The sequence below is a fragment of the Trachemys scripta genome, chromosome 3 (genome assembly GCF_013100865.1).
Source record: "Trachemys scripta elegans isolate TJP31775 chromosome 3, CAS_Tse_1.0, whole genome shotgun sequence".
In the NCBI taxonomy this organism is placed as follows: domain Eukaryota; kingdom Metazoa; phylum Chordata; order Testudines; family Emydidae; genus Trachemys; species Trachemys scripta.
In genome coordinates, this window is record NC_048300.1 from 185,598,515 (window position 1) to 185,614,944 (window position 16,430).

Sequence of the window (16,430 nt, forward strand, 5' to 3'; positions counted from 1 at the left end):
CTGTATTGAAAATGTAAAATCAGTCACTGTTCAGAGTGTTCATAATGTAGCAGGTTTCAGATGCAGTTTAACCCTCAACTTACAATTTATATACCTTTTAACATGAAACTTAAAACAAAACAAAAAAGTGAAAAAACTCCTACCTAGATTGTGTGCGATTTACCTGTAATTAAGAACACAGAGTGAATGATACATATAAAGGGACTCTGAAAATATGCTGAGTATTGATTGAGTATTCTCTGTGGTCTATTGTGTGTTTCAGCCATTTCTGAAATGCATGCTGTTGATGAGATGGGCTGTAATAGACCTTCTAGAGACCTTCTTGTCTTTTCATATAAATAGGCATTTGGCAGCGTTTTTAAATGCATACCTGATAGAATTTTGTTTAATGCATTTCACTTTTTTCATGTGTTCCTTGTTTAATTCCAACAAGCATCTGACATGAAAGCTAAAGATAAAAGTGTGACATAGTACAATTAGCTTCTGTGAAGTCTGCATAACACTAATGGAACACAGCTCTTCCCTATGCACAACTAGCATAATGCAGACCATTTTTTAGTCATTTGTGTTATACATGAGAAGGTGAAATGAGTACTTTTGTGCCCCCGCACACACATAACCAAGGTCCCTATGTCTGATAATATTGGAAATAATTAATCTTTCCAAATATGAAAAGCGGTAATTTCTGCAATCAAGTCAGAGACATGTAACACTTGTAATGTAAACCTTTGTACAGTAAGAAAAATAACCTGGAATTTAGAGCAGAGTCTAGAAATACAGTAAATATCAGGAAATTTTGTAAGCTGCTTTCACCTTTTTCCATCCAGTATTGTCTAAATTGTGCCTTATTAGTGCGTGTTGTGATTTCATACCAACAAATTTGTAGCTGTTTCTAGTCAAATAAATACAAGCTTAAGAGTGCAGTTTGAAATCAATGTGCTGGACTTGTGCATTTAAATCCACTGAACTGTTAAGAAACAGGATTTGTGAACATGCTTTGTGAAAATGCTCTCTTGAAAAAGTTCTAATATTTTGCTGAAGCAAAATAGATTTATTATTGTAGCAAACCAGCAGGGTTCTTCCCTCTGTGGTCATGCTTTTTTGTTTCCTTTGGCCTAAGTAAGTGTCTTTCCTACATTTCATAGTTATAATTAGAAATAGGTTCAAGCTATGGAGTTTGGGTCCAGATGCAAATGTGAATTTCCCTAAACTTCAGGGTGTGTTTGGATTTAGTGCTGTGGTTTGATCTGCTGGAGAGACAGCCTCAAGCTGTGAAGTTTGGGACTGAATTTTCCCAGTGTTTGGAAGGGGGTTGGACCTAGTGCTCTATTTTCAACCCACTTCTGGATATACTATGGGGGTTCTGCTACAGTTATGGCATATGTGTGGCCCTGTATCCATCAGGATGCTGATATAATTTCATCTGCCTTTAGAGCTACTCCACTATTTACCCTAAAACAATTTTGGTGTCCGGGTGTGAGAAAAGTTGCGCTGATAAGGTCTGATGGTTACTTCATTATGTTCTGCACCTCTTGATGATGATGTTACAGTTAATTTTTAAAAATGCTTTATAAACACTTCAGCCAGCCCCAGAACTTACAACAAAGAAGCACAGCACACAGCTGCCAAATTTAAAATAGGAGCACTTAGAAAGATGCCACAGATGGATTGTGTCATATATGGGGGTTAAGTATGAATGTTGGGTTCCTTCTGGAAAAGGTCTTGCCTCCTACCCTCTACTGATTATATATTGCATTTGCTGCTGTAGAACATAGGTGTGGGGTAAATATAAAAGGTACAGGAGAATATATTGCACCCAGTTTGCTGGCAGGGAACAACAGCATTGCATTTCTTCTACCAGTTTTCAGTCCTGTGGAGGGCAGTTCGGCAGTGCTCGGTGTGGTATCTGCAGTGCTCCATCGCCTGTGCAGAGTGGCTTGGCAGCAGTTGATGGTGCAGCTGTTGAGCGGCGCAGCTGCGCACAGAGAAACATGTCTGGAGAACAGCGGGTCAAAAAAAAAAAAAACCCCAACCATTTTTTCCCCCCATGAAAAATTTCTAACAAATTTTAATTTGAAATTTTTCACATGAGATTCTTCACAGGCAACTTTCCAAACTGAAAAATATTCAAAATTCCGATTGTTCCCTCCCCCTCCGTTTTATGCTGTTGAACTACAGTATAATAGAATTAATGCTATCTAGAGGATTTTTTTCCCTTCATTTTTTCCTCTTTCTTTTTGTTTTTTCCTCCTGTTGACATTTTCCAAAGTCAAAAATGTTTTGAAATTTTACAGAAGGAAAAAAATGTGAAAAAAAGAACAAAACCAAAGCCTGGGCTTTATTCATTTTATTGTGCTTAGTGGGAATAATGGGGGAGGCAGAAGGTGAGAAAAGTGGTAAAAACAAAAAATTAAAAATGTAATTATTGATTTTGGAGAAAAAAAAATAGAAACCAAATTTTTATTTCATGACTTCTCATAAAAAATCATCAAAAATTACATTTTTATAGGATAAAAGTACAGTTTTAACCAGAAAATGTTTCTCTGGAGGAGGAGTGTTGATGTAGCCGTGTCGGTCCCAGGATATTAGAGAGACAAGGTGGGTGAGGTAATATCTTTTATTGGACCAACTTCTGTTGGTGAGAGAGACAAGCTTTCAAGTTTACATAGAGGTCTAATTCAGGTGAGCTCTCTCACCAACAGAAGTTGATCAAGTTAAAAGATACTATCTCACCCACCTTGTCTCTCTCAAGCTATACTGTGCTAGCAGCTGGCCAGCAGGGAGAGCAGCACAAAGAAGGCTGTTTGCCTCCAGGCAGACTCGGGGAGGGAGAGGTTCTGGCTACTGGGTTTAGCTCTCCCCACTGCTCTAGGAGAAAGAAGGAGAACCCCCGGCACCTTCCAAAGCTCAAGGGAGAAAGGTGCTATTGGTGAGGGGCTGGCGATTAAGAGGAAGCAGAGCCTAGAGGTGAAATGAGGGAGTCAGAGGGGATTGGGATGAAAACAGGGGGAAACGTTAGCTAGAAAGATGAGGGGCAGAGGTAGGGTGACCATATTTCCGAAAGGGAAAACAGGACACCTGTGGAGCTAGTTTGAGCGCCACCCTCCCCCCCTCCTGTGCAGGACTGTCCCAAGTCCTTCACCCCCCTCATGAGGAGTCGCTGCTCGCCCGAGCCCTACCCGCCCCCCACACACGAGAGTCTGGGGCTGGCATCACTGCTCACTAAAGCCCTGCTGCCCCCGCCCAAGCCTTGCCTCCCCCACCTGGGCGGGCATCACCACTCCCCACCCTCACCCCCGATCATGTTGGCAAGAGCAAATGTGACACATGCCCACTTTTGCCAAAAAAATCAGGACACCCAGGATGGTTTAAAAAAGGGACTGTCCTGGCCAAAATGGGATGTATGTTTACCCTAGGCATGGGGACATTCTGAGGTAGGGGGAGTAGTGAGAAATTTGATGGATTTGGAGTGGAAGGGGAACAACTGATGGACTTGGTGGAGAAGCAGATGTATTTTGAGGGGCTGGAGATGGGGGAGTTGATGGGTTTGATAGAGGGGATTTCAGGTTCTGCTGAGGGCAAAGGGGTTTGCAGTTCTGACAGAACTTGCAACTGGGACAGCAGCACCAAGAGCATTTATAGAGCCAGCTTCTTGTCCCTCAGCTTTAGGACCAAATTACTCCTCTGAACATAGAGCAACAAGTGGTCAACCTGACAGACAGGATTTATGTGCTTGAGGGCTCTAAATATTGTTTCCTCAATGCTCATTCACTGACTAATCGGCAGCTTGTTCCATTTGTTTTATGGTTGCTAATACCAATAAACACTTTTAATCCCCCAGCAATGAAATAGGCTGCAGTTCTAGAAAAACTGGACCTGCTGGAGCACTCAAAGGCGTCTTTTCAGTAGGATCATGAGTTGTTTGGGAGGAACCAGGGAAACTGTATGGCTGCCTAGCTGAACATTTAATCCTGTGTGATTGTTTACATGATTGTCATTCTGATTATGCCCCCATCCATGATTAGTGAGCCTTGCTCCTTTCACTCCTTTACAGTTATGTTAACAGCTCTAAAGAACTGCCAGCATAGCCACTTTAGCAGCAGACAGTTACACTGTGCTTTTTTTATTATTATTAGTGTTCAATTTTAGGGGTTGCCAGACACTAAATACTAAGTCTTCTCTTTATAGTTCTATGGTAATTTGTCCTGCAGTTATAAAGTAGCTCTTTTTTTTCCTCCTTCTTCCTGCTAAACAAAAACTCACTTTTTTTTTAAAGACTGAGCAAACAGAAAATTGTTCCATTTTTTATATAAACGGTGATTATATGAACAGATATTATCAAGGTTAAAAAAAGAATGCAGAGCAATTTATGTCTGAAAATCCTGGTTGGGTTGGTTTTTTTTTTTTTTTTTTTTTGGTTAATGGTGGTTCTATTACATTTTTCCAGAAATATTTTTTCAAATGCTGTTTGTATTGCGGTACTGACATTTAGTGCAAGTCTGGGTAAAAATGATATTTAAAGATCTTAAGATATATTCTTGTACTACAACAATAAATGCTGCTAGCTTTCAGGTACAATTAGTATTCCATCTATTCTTAACATTTTTATTCCATGTATTCTCTCTCTTTCTGGTAGACGCCTTGCATTTCCAAGACTGAAAATCAGCCTCAAGGACTTGCAACTAGTGTTAGGTGGGGACAGACACCCATCAATCAGTCTACACCCTGGGACACAGATGAACCACCCTCTAAACAGATGAGGGAGAATGAAAACCCAGGTATGTTTTCAACCTTATTTGTAATTCTACTAGGGAAAATAGTTCAAAGCAAATTCAATACACTATCTCCAATTACCTCTCTCAATTAGACTTTATTGTAAGTCATATATATATATGTATGTGACTTATGAATATATATATATATATATATATATATAGATATATATATACACACACACACACACACACTGCAGCTGGATTTTTCTCTCTCGTTGTAAAGATCCCTTCAAGTTTCCTATACACCAGGTATCAAGATGCAAGTTCATTAATGTGTTTTTCCCCTTCTCTGTTTTTGCCAAAGTAAAAAGCACTGGGTAGTACTTTAAGATCTCTTTTATGTCCAGAACTACCTAAAACGATTTCCAGCTTCCAGACACACACTGTACATTATGCAGCTATGCCAGATGCCTAATTGCAACCTCTTTGTAGTGGCTGGAGCACTACTATTACACATGCAGGGTGTTTGTCAGGGAGCCATGAAAGCACGGTGGGGAAAGAGGTTAATTTTCTTGGAAGCATATACTTAAGCTGCATAAAGCACGAAATACATAAAATTGTAAACATGCTGCATGTTACCTGATCAGTATTTTAACAATTGCACTCACATCACTGCAGCAATTTTAGGCACTTATCAGTTTGGAATAGTTCCAGATCTTGCACCACTTTATATATTGTAAAGAAAAAAGAAACCTTAGGTGCTACTAAAAGGTTCATTTATGGGCAGCATTTACATAAAGAGAAGGTTTGTGTGGTGTGTTTTTTTTGGCCAAAATTGTTCTTATTGCTAGCTTTCCTTTTTCCTCTCTGTTCCAGGTACAGCACCATGGGTTACAACAGTTGCAGCGGGTAGTCAGCCAACTCTTATAACTCATTCATATGGAATGACTCAGCCTCCAACCTTCAGCCCAGCAGTGAATGTCCAGGCCCCTATCATTGGAGTTACACCCTCACTCCCTCCTCACGTTACCCCTCAGCTTCCATTAATGCCAGCTCATTATCAGCTTCAACAGCAGCCTTCACAGCCTCTGAATAACATGGTTGTGAACCTGCAAAGCCAGCCTTTGTACACTAACAGCCAGCCGATCATGTCCTCTATGACTGGGGTTGGTCAGGTGACTCACCCAGGCCACACTGCAGTAGGGAATGGTCATATGACTTGCCCTATTCTGCCTCCACCACCACCTGCTCTGCCTTCAGCTGCCCTACCCAATAGTGTTCCAGCTACCAATGGGCAAGCTGCTCCTCCGCTTCCTCCCAACCAGACGGGCAATCAGGAGACCACAAATGGGGTACAAATGCTACGGACTATTGGCGTGGGAAAGTACGAGTTCACAGACCCTTGGCATCCAAAAGGTAAGTCAGACTGGACCTCTTAATGTTGTTTTTGGTACACGGTGCCACGATACACGGGCTCTCAGGAATGAATTAGGCCACAGTATTCAAGTTGTGCCAAGAAAGCTGTAAAAGAGGTGTAGCCTAGCCAATAAAAACATCTTTACTCTTGATGTACTTGTGCCAGTACTCCAGCATCAGTTTCCTGTCTTGTGCTCCGCAATAGCGTTTATGAATTAAAGATGACAAAACCAATTCTTAAGAGGGGGAGAAAGAAAAGCTTGGACTTTTTTTAGTATTGAATGACACCTTTTAGGGTCCATCAAAGAATCTGGTATTCCACATCTCAAAGCACATGAGATGGCTGCTGTTCAGTGCTGCACAGTTTCTATGATTCCTTTTGAGATGTAATATATTTATTTATAAGTCAGACCACTTTCTTTGGCTTGAGTTGAGCCTGAGCTACAAGAGTAAAAACTTGTTTTTAACTGTTTCCTTCCTGTGCATTTCAAAGGGAACCAAACAAGTGAAAGTTACATTACTGACTGGAGCCAAAGAAAGCCAGGAAGTTCAATGTTAAAGGTGAAGGTCTATGTACTATCCACTTCATTGGGCTTACGTGTTACAATAATTTATGAACAGTGGATCTTCAAAGATTGATCCTTCCTGAAGTGCAGCTTCGAAATGTGCTACTGTACTCAGGCACAATGGAATGTTATGTTCAGAGTTTCAGTCTGATACCAGACCCTGGAATGTTGTTTTAATCTAGTATCTGTGTGGTGATCATTTTTATTTCACTTTTGGGGTTTTGCCCAGCTTCTAAAAAAAATCATGAATATACCATGTGTGAAGCTGAAACAAAATTTAGCTTAAAAAAACACAAACATCCTGTCAGCAAAATCTATTTAATTGATGCAAAAGACCACAAAGAATCCATTAGGTCAGTGGTGTTATTTTTATATTTGTATTTAGGCAAGGCTCATGTGTAAATCATGTACTCACTATGAGCTATTAAAGTCTATTGTGTAAATCTGTGTTAAGGCCAAGGGATCTTTATTAAAAAATGGTTAGCCCAATAACCCTTACTGCTTATTATATAAATTATATTTTGGCAGGTGCAAACCCTTACCAACACCTCTTGAGAAACCAGTACTGCACATGCTCAGCAGTTATTTTCCAAAGCAAAATATTGTGACTGCTTTCTAGTCTTTCAGTCCCAAACTACCAAATACAACTAAACCCCATTGCAGGCTGTTGGCCTTCCTTATTTTTCTCTCCTGTAAAAGCTTAAATGAACTTTGAGTGATACAAGTACAGACAAGCAGTTGAAAATGGGTAAACTGCTGTTTTGAGTGTTTTTTGTCAATTGTTTCCCTTAAAACAAATCCCTCTGGTCCAAGACCTTGTTTTCCCAGATGGTTTTACATGTTATAAACGATTGGAAAAAAGGGACTTCTAGACAAAACCTGAGAGATTCTTAGCTGTGGTGTTTCTATTAGATCCTTCTCTATTATACTGAAGCCATTCCTTTTCCAGAGCAATGTTTCTCAACCTTTATGGCCAGTTACCTCAGTTTGCCAGACAAAAGGTGTGATTACATTACAGCGGCTGCAGCAGCACAGCTACATCGCTGCAGCTGTGCCGCTGTAGCGCCACAGTTTAGATGCCTCCTACATTGACGGAAGGGATTTCCCATCAATGTAGTTAATCCATCTCTCTGAAAGGCAGTAGCTAGAAGAATTCTTCCATTGACCTAGCTGTATCCACACTGGGAGTTAGGCTGACCTAACTACATCGCACAGGGCACAACATTTTTCACAGCCTTTGGGGACATAGCTAGGTCGATCTAATTTTTAAGTGTAGGCCAGGCCTAAGGCCTGATTCAGCATGTGCCTAGTTGTAAGTACTTGTGTAGTCCCATTGAAGTCAATGGGATTGCTTAAAAACCTTGCTTAATCAGTGCCGGTAGCTTCAGGTGTTCCAGATGCAACCTACCACTCCCCATCCAATTGTGAGCATTTAACTTGCAATATAACTCTGGCTGCTTCAAACCATAGTCTAATCTCGTTAGGGTGACCAAATCACAGCACTAAAATATTGGAACACATTGGGGTGCTGTCAGCCCCACCCACAGTCAGCCCCACCCCTCCCAGGGTCTGCCCCCACTCTGCCCCAGGTCCCGCTCCCTCCCTGTTCGCCCCCCCTCCACCAAGCCCTTCCTCATCCCCCCAGCCCCCTGTTGGCTTGCTGCATCCTCAGTCCCCCACCCACCTCTTGCCTTTTCACCCTCGCCACCCGTCACTCGCCTCTTCACCCTCCCACCCACCACTCACCCCTACGGCGCCAACTTCCCCTCTGCTGGGTGGGTGCTCACCCACTCCCCACCTCTTCCCGCCCTCGCTCCGCCCCCATTCCACCCCTTTCCCCCAAGTCCCCGCCCCTGCCCTGCCTCTTCTCCACCTCCTCCCCTGAGCGTGCCGTTTCCCCACTCCTCCCCCATCCCTCCTGGAAAGCGCTAAGTGCCGCCAAACAACTGTTAGGTGGCGGAAAGCACTGGGACGGGGGGAGGAGTGGGGACGCAGTGTCCTGGGGATGTGGGGGAGAAGAAGACGAGGAGGGGGGGAGCTTGGCTGCAATTCTTCCCCGTGAGTGCTCCAACCCTGGAGCACCCACGGAGTTGGCGCCTCCCTCACGCTCGCCTCCTTATCTGAATATCGGGACAAATGACATCCCAATCGTACATTGATCGGGATGCGGGACAAAGGGTTAAATATCGGGACAGTTCCGATTTTATCGGGACATCTGGTCTCCCTAAATCTCACGGCGGAAAATTCATTATCATGGCAAGCTTTTAATACTGGTTTTCAAACTCTTGACTATCAATGACGCTAACGCTGCTCCAAACTCTAGGCTTGCAGCTGTAAAAGTACACCTCTACCCCAATATAACGCGACCCGATATAACACGAATTCAGATATAACATGGTAAAGCAGCGCTCCGGGGCGGGTGGGGCTGCGCGCTCTGCCGGATCAAAGCAAGTTCGATATAACACGGTTTCACCTATAATGGGGCAAGATTTTTTGGCTCCCAAGGACAGCGTTATATCGGGGTAGAGGTGTAGTCTCAGCTCCGTTGTGTGTTAGAACACAGACATATGAGGCAGGGAAACAATGGGATACTTGAGTTCAGAGAAGCTCCTACTTAAGGTGAGGAAAGGGTACAGAGAATGCCAGTCATACAAGGCCAAAGCAGAAGAACTTAGTACCCCTATGTATGATTGGGAACCTTTGTACCTAGGACATGTTCAGAAGCAGAATATGGAGAAAACCACCAATTCTAACCAGTGTTAACTGCTAACCGATTAGGCGTGCTATTTTTCATAAATTGCTGGCTAGACAACTGTTTTCCCGGGAATTAGATTTAACTAGCTTCCCTATGTAGGGTCATCAGCAACTAATTTATTCCCTGTCTTTTAATGGTAAAGAGAGACAATGAAGCATGCATATTCAAATGCCTCAAAAGCAGAGCTTGTTTTGCAAAAAAAAAAATAGGGCATTTCTTCCTCCGCTTCTAATCTTGAAAGCCTTTATTTATAAAACTATAATTCGACTTGGCAAATCTAATGTCAAACAAGCATATACAAAAAAAAGGGGGGGGGGAGGCAGGGGGCCAGGGAGGGAAGAGAGAAGAAAACTGAGTTTTGAAACCCGACCTTAAAAACTTGCTGTGGTAGAGTAGGATTCTTATTGTAAACCATGTGGGTTTGGATGTGGGTTGTTTTTTTTTTTTTTTTTTAAATTGTTTTAATTTCTCCCCTAGGGGATTTAAGGCTCTACAGTCCAATTGATTTCACGCTCTTACATGATAGACGGCTTGCTCTCAGAGAAGGAATGGAAACACATGTGATGATATCAAGCTGTTGAAACATTTAAAGTCAGAACTGGTTCTTTACCATTTTTTAAAAGATTTTCTCTCTGTTTGGGGGGAACCTTGGTCAGCAATATAAGAAGATCTGCTGCAGACAGCCTTAGGATCTCTCTTATTAAATTCTTGAGATTTTCTATTTTATTGTTTGACTTGACAGTCCAGTCTTGCACAGGTCTGAATAATTACAGAACAATCCCCTAATTGAAAGAACAGATCTTGCCAGTCAGTACTCCCCTTATTCTGATATTTTTAGACTTCATTAGTGAACTGATTTGAAATTTCACATTTTGTTTCCTATAATTATGTTTCATTTGGCTGAGTTGTATTCCTGTAGGGGCCAAATTAGAATGCATTCACTCAAAACTGTGTTTCTTAATTGGTTACTTCTATTTAAAGCTAAGCAAATAAATTACAAAAAATTAAAGGCACTGTTGATATGCTGTTTCATTTGCAATAGGTCAAAGTGCTCTTCTGTAATGTATGACTGAAGAAGTCAGATTGTTTGTGTTTTCTTGAGTGTTAACAAGAATAGTTACATACAGCAGATTTTCTTTCTATTTACGGTGTAAAGGACCAATCCTGCGATGTTTACTCATGCAAGTATTCCCTTTAATTGTAATATGACTTCTTGCATAAATAAAGATTTACTCACATGAGTCAGGTTTGCAGGATTGGCCTTTAAGTCTTTCTTCCTAACTGGGTTGTGGGAGGCGATCCTGTGAGGGTTTTTTGTTGTTTGTTTTTGTCACATATTAAATACAATTTTTTTTATATTTAGCCTCATTAATGGATTTCCTATTTTAAAAGCAGCTATTATGGGAAAAGTAAATAGTATTTTAAAAAATAATTACTTTTATGCATCATGTGTGAAGAATTGTATCTCTGTGCTTTGTGAAATGTGTGGGATCTATTATCATACATGATCAACAGTAGTACTGAGATGTGACTGGTTTAGACAGTAACTGCCTTTGGGCTGAATTTACAGTAAGCATTTCTAGCTGTCATCCAAAGCCATGTCACCTTAATACAGAAATGTCACACAAATATTCTAGTACAGAATTAGCTATTGCACTTCATCCCTGTTTCAAGTCCTGTTCTGTCTTGGAAAGATAAGTGTCATGGGAATTAGAAAGGAAAGTATATTCAGAAGTATGCGCTGAGGATCTACTGAAGCTCACATAAATAAATGTGTACATGCTTGCTGTAGAATATGAAATTATAGCAAGTCAAGAAGAATGTTCAAGTACAATTTTAGTATCTTGGGGCTAGACTGTCACTTGCCCAGCCCACCTGCTTGGAGGAGGAAGGGGATGTAAGTCGCCCCTTTACTCCCACACACATGCTACCTGCATTGCAATTCATAGCACAATGTAGGAGAGCAACCTCTTCAGGGCTGCTGTTTCACCTTCTGCACTGTTGAGCCTGGAGTGGGGCAGAGCACAGCTGAGTCAGCACATGAGATGGGTGGAAGTAATATGTATCAGATAAAGGACTGGAACAGATTACATCCTTTCTGGAGTAACGGGGGAACTAGGTACCAAACTGAGATTGAGTCCTCATGGGGCCGCACAACCGCATGTTTCCTCTTACTGAGGGCCTGTGGAAAATCCACAGAATAGTCCTGCCATGTGTACAGTACTACATTCAAATTCCAAGACAAGCTCTGAGAACTTCTCTCAATATGAAAAGTGTATTTTTAAAGCAATTTGATATATGGAGGCTAACAACCATGGAGGCTAACAAGGTTCTGTACTGCAGTGCTTTCCCCTGCAATTTATAATTAGTCTTGAGAGGCTTTGGTTTTAATTTATGAATTTTGATGGATAATATTGCTGTTTATTTCCAAGTATTTTTCTTTTATATTTTATTGGTTTTATTGTTTTTTTAACTAGCAAGGAAAATAAATCAGATGCTAATTGTGGTTCACAAAGAAATAACTGTAGAAGTCATCATAGATAAAGAAATAAAATCTGAGCATTTTTTACCTATAATACTAATTTCTCAACACTTCATTTTCAAGCATTATCAGACATCATGAATTAAAACCAAGGTGATGCCTACAAATGAATACTGTTGCACCATCACTGACCTAATCAAAGGGAGCATTTATACCCTTCACCCTTGACCTCATTACACTGGAACTCTCATTAGCCCTCAGAAAATACTAACTTTTATTCTTTGTAAATGTTGACTTGGTACAATGCAGGGTTTTTTTGATGATAATCATTCATTTCTTTTTCTATGCAAAAAATGATGTTTACTGACTTAGGGCTTATTTTTAAAGGGGCTTCAACTTGACCTGCAGTTTTGTGACTGTAACTAATTCTGAGCGGAAAATTAGCTTTTGCACCTGCAGTTAACTTTTAGCCCTCTAACTATCTAAGAGAAAGCAGGGTCCTGTGGTTAAGGCTTTGGATTGAGACACAGAAGATCTGGATTCAATTTTTGACGTTGCCACAGACTATTTGTGTGCCCTTTGGCAAGTCATTTATTCTACGTGTCACACTTCCCTGTTTGTATAATTGTGGTGATAATACATCCTTTCTAATCTCCTTCATCTGTTTTGTCTATTTAGACTGTAAACTCTTCAGGGTAGTAAATGTCTTTTACTATGTGTTTGTAAGTGCCTAGGACATTGATGTCTTGATCTTGTTAGGCCAAAATACAAATAAATAATAACCTGTAGGCCCAATGTGGTACCTAGATATCAGCATTCTAGCACATTCACCCCCTGTTTTTAACTTGCAAATAACTGCATGTACAATATCAGACCCTTTAAAATATAATCTTTCCAAGATTAAATATAATGATTTTAGGGAAGCTTTAGGCACTCAGACACCACAGTAATCAGCAGAACGAGGTTGCAATAATAATTTTCACCAATTCATGCTCCAGCGGGATTGTTTTCAAAGTTCACCACTGTATCTTAATGCCACCATGTGTCAATTCTTCACATACAGAGAGTTTTAGTGGAATAGTCAAAGAGAATTTGTAAGAGTCCTACATCACTTACAGAATGGACGGTATAAAAGATAGGTATTTGATCTGTAGTCAGTTTTTTTTTTTTTTTGATTGATGAACTGGCAATCCAGAGCAAGTGCATGTCTTCTAATTTCTGATTTACAACCAGCACATGAGAATCTAATTGCTACAGTGTATTTTATTGGGATATTTGCAAATTAATTAATGAGAGTTGCCTAACTCTCTTAAAAGTAATCTGCTGCCTGATACCTTGTTTAATGCTACTTTTTTAAATAGAGTCATAGGTACCAGACCTGGTACCCTTGAGTTCACCTCCTTTTGAAAGTAATGTGTGACCAATCTTACCTTGCTTATGTCTTGTACTGGTAGGTGGTGTGGTTCTGCCACCATAAGACCCTGTCCATGATAGAAATGGGGATATATTTGAAAATATGATTTAAAAAAAATCTGAACAATTGAAACAATTTCTCCCTGCCCAACGTCTTCAAACAATGGGTGGGGATTAAGGCTTTGAATGGGGGAGTTGGTTTTGAATGTGGACTGTGGAACAGGTCTATGTCCAAAACGGTTTTGAAAAACCACACTCAAGACGAGGTTCCACAGAATATGGTTTCTGAATCCCTTTAGCCTTGCCCATGCCAACGTCAGCCAACTATTTTCAAAATAAATGTAGGGGGAGTCATGTCTGACCTTTGTTTAATTTTATTTTCAAACACTGCTTGCTCTGTAATTTGGTCTTGTCCATTCAGTGTTGTAGCCACATGGAACAAAGTACAGACTTTTTTTTAGAGTCCTACAGGTGTCTGGGTCACCCTTTGGATTCACACCATGTAAGCAGCAAATTCCCATGGACAATTTGCAAAATTCTTTGGCAGGCATTAATTATCATGCCTTGGCTACTGCATTTTCCTCCTCTCTGGCCTTTCTGACACTCTGACTTCACCCGCTTGAACCCACCAAAATCTCTGCTTCAGAGTTCATTTGGACCATCTTAAAATCCCTTCACTGGCTCCCTGTATCCGCCCAAATCAAATTCAGACTCTTTGCTCAAGGCTCTTACATTTATTTTCTAATTTCTATGACTCTATCTCCCTTTGTTCCCCCTCTTCCTTGCCCTTCTTTCTTAACTTGTGCCACTTATATGGATGTTCCATTTGTGTCATTTTATATGCCCACCTGTCTACCTGCTTTCATGCTATTCGGTATGCTTAGAACAACCTTCCTCGGGTTTTTCTTTATCAGTGACTAAGACACAGTAACAAGATAAATCACAAATTTCTGCCCGGAGCTTGGCTGTCCCTGGCATTTCTCTCAGGATTTCCTCCCTTGCCACGGGAGCGACTTCCACTTCCACTATAACTTCTTTAATTTTCTAGTAGAGTTAACAAGAATATACTGAGTCAGCAGAAGTTCAGCACCTTACCCGCTCAGCATTAACCTGTGCAGATGGCATATCAAACAGGTGGCGATTGTCAAATAGACGGAAGCATCACAGACAGTGCTGGAGGATGCTCAAAAGATGTGGACACTTGTATAGCAGAAGCCACCGCTATGTTCTGAGCCCTTCAGCAGCTTCTGTGGAGACTGTCACAGAGTCTGGTCCAGGGGTCCCCAATGCGGTGCCTGCGGGCACCATGGCGCCCGCCGGGACATCTAAGTGCGCCTGCGTAGTGGCCGGCGGACGAGCATCCGCCGAAATGTCGCCGATTTCCGATGCTTCTGGATGACGCTGCTTCTCGGCGGCATTTTGGCGACAACGCCTATTGACGTTGCCGCTTCTCGGCAGCTTTCGGCAGATTCTCATCCGCCGCCACGGTCCTCTGTGGCTCGTCGTCTGGCGCCTGCCAGATGAAAAAAGTTGGGGACCACTAGTCTGGTCTATGCCTCAGCCTGTAACCTGTCTCCTGGAAGTGACCCCTCTAGTGTGCCGGACCCCAAGGACACATACACAGTTCCACAAGAGCAGGCTCACGGCCTCTAAGACTCAGAGATTGGGCCTTTGACATCAGTGATCCATGTCTCTCTCCATGGCTCATTCAGCCAAGCCAGACTCCTGTGGGAGCCTTGTACTGCGCCCCTTCAGGGCACAATGCTCTCAGTGAGTATTTACAGTGACACAGGCAGCCGTTTCAAAATAAGGTCACCATTTATTAGAAACCTGGCACACACAATCTGTAAGTCCTTAGGTTAGCCCAGAGAGGCAGAAGTTATGCCATAGTCCACCCTGTGCCATGATGAGTCGGCCAAGCAGTCATGGCCTCCATCTGCAGCTTTCTCTCTCTTCCTCTTTCCCCTCCTCCGTTTCCTTATCTGTCTTCCCAGGGTTTTCTGCTGTTAGGTGCCGATGGTTCAGTCATTGGGGTGTCTCTTTGTCTTGCTGGATGTTCTGATTTAGGGTCAGTTTCAGTCAGTTCTTTAATGACCTTACTTATTCCACCCGGACGTACCTCATGCTTCCTGCGCTGTTTTAGCAGGAGACAATGTTTTTTACAATGCGAAGTGCAGTGGGAAACTGAGGCACACATAGGATTCATAAAAATGTTTCAGAAAATTCTCAGTTGGTCACAAAGACATCATGACATGAAGCTTACTGTGAAGCTGAAGATTAGCACCACGTGTATGCCAACTGTATTGTACGGCTGTGAAATTTGGGTGCTGAGGAGGCTAAAGAGTGGTGGATTGACGATTCTTGTCATCTTCAGCAAATGCTAGGACAAGATCAGCAATGAGGATATTCATAGGCAAACCCAGCAACCACCTCCATCACCCCTGGTTTGGTCGTGGCAGTTTTCTTGGTACAAACATACATTTAGGATGGAAGACCATCAATTTACAAAGTACATTTATGAAGGGATGCCATTTCACGGTTGGCAACCACATGGAAGCTTCACTGGCACAGTAAGACCACCAATAATGGACATAGACTGAACATCCATCCAGAACATCTTAACTAGAGATCAGTCCGGGCAGCAGGGGGTTCTCAAACTGGGGGTCGGGACCCCTCAGGGGGTCATGAGGTTATTTCATGGGGGGTCACGAGTTGTCAGCCTCCACCCAGGGGTGAAAGTAGAAATAGGGACTTACCGGTAGCCCCCGGAAGGGGCGGGGATGGGGGGTCAGAGCCAGCCCCGGCCTGCCCTGTACCAGTAAGTGCCCTTCCCCTCCTCCGCCAGGGTAGCAGCAGCAGCCAGGGGCTCTGGCAGCAGTTTAAAGGGCCCAGGGCTCTGCCGCCGCTACCACCCCGGGCCCTTTAAACCACGGCCGGAGCCCCGCCATTACTCCAGGGCTCTGGGGGCTATTTAAAGAGCCCAGAACTCCCCTGCTTCTACCGTCCCGGCCCTTTAAATAGCCCCCGGAGCCCTGGGGTAGCGGCGGCAGGGCTCCGGCTGCTATTTAAAGGGCCGGAGCCGT

The 16,430-nt window shown here is 42.4% G+C and overlaps 1 protein-coding gene across 3 annotated transcripts in view; it reads left to right on the plus strand.

Annotated features, from left to right (window-relative positions):
• The window catches only part of KLHL29 (kelch like family member 29), a 547,902-nt gene that overhangs the window by 353,613 nt on the left and 177,859 nt on the right, over positions 1-16,430 (plus strand). For all 3 annotated transcript variants that reach the window (XM_034766597.1, XM_034766598.1, XM_034766596.1), the window contains 2 exons: positions 4,637-4,778; positions 5,592-6,131. In XM_034766597.1, coding sequence (XP_034622488.1) covers positions 4,637-4,778; positions 5,592-6,131 — 682 coding nt within the window. The remainder of the gene's footprint in view (positions 1-4,636; positions 4,779-5,591; positions 6,132-16,430) is intronic.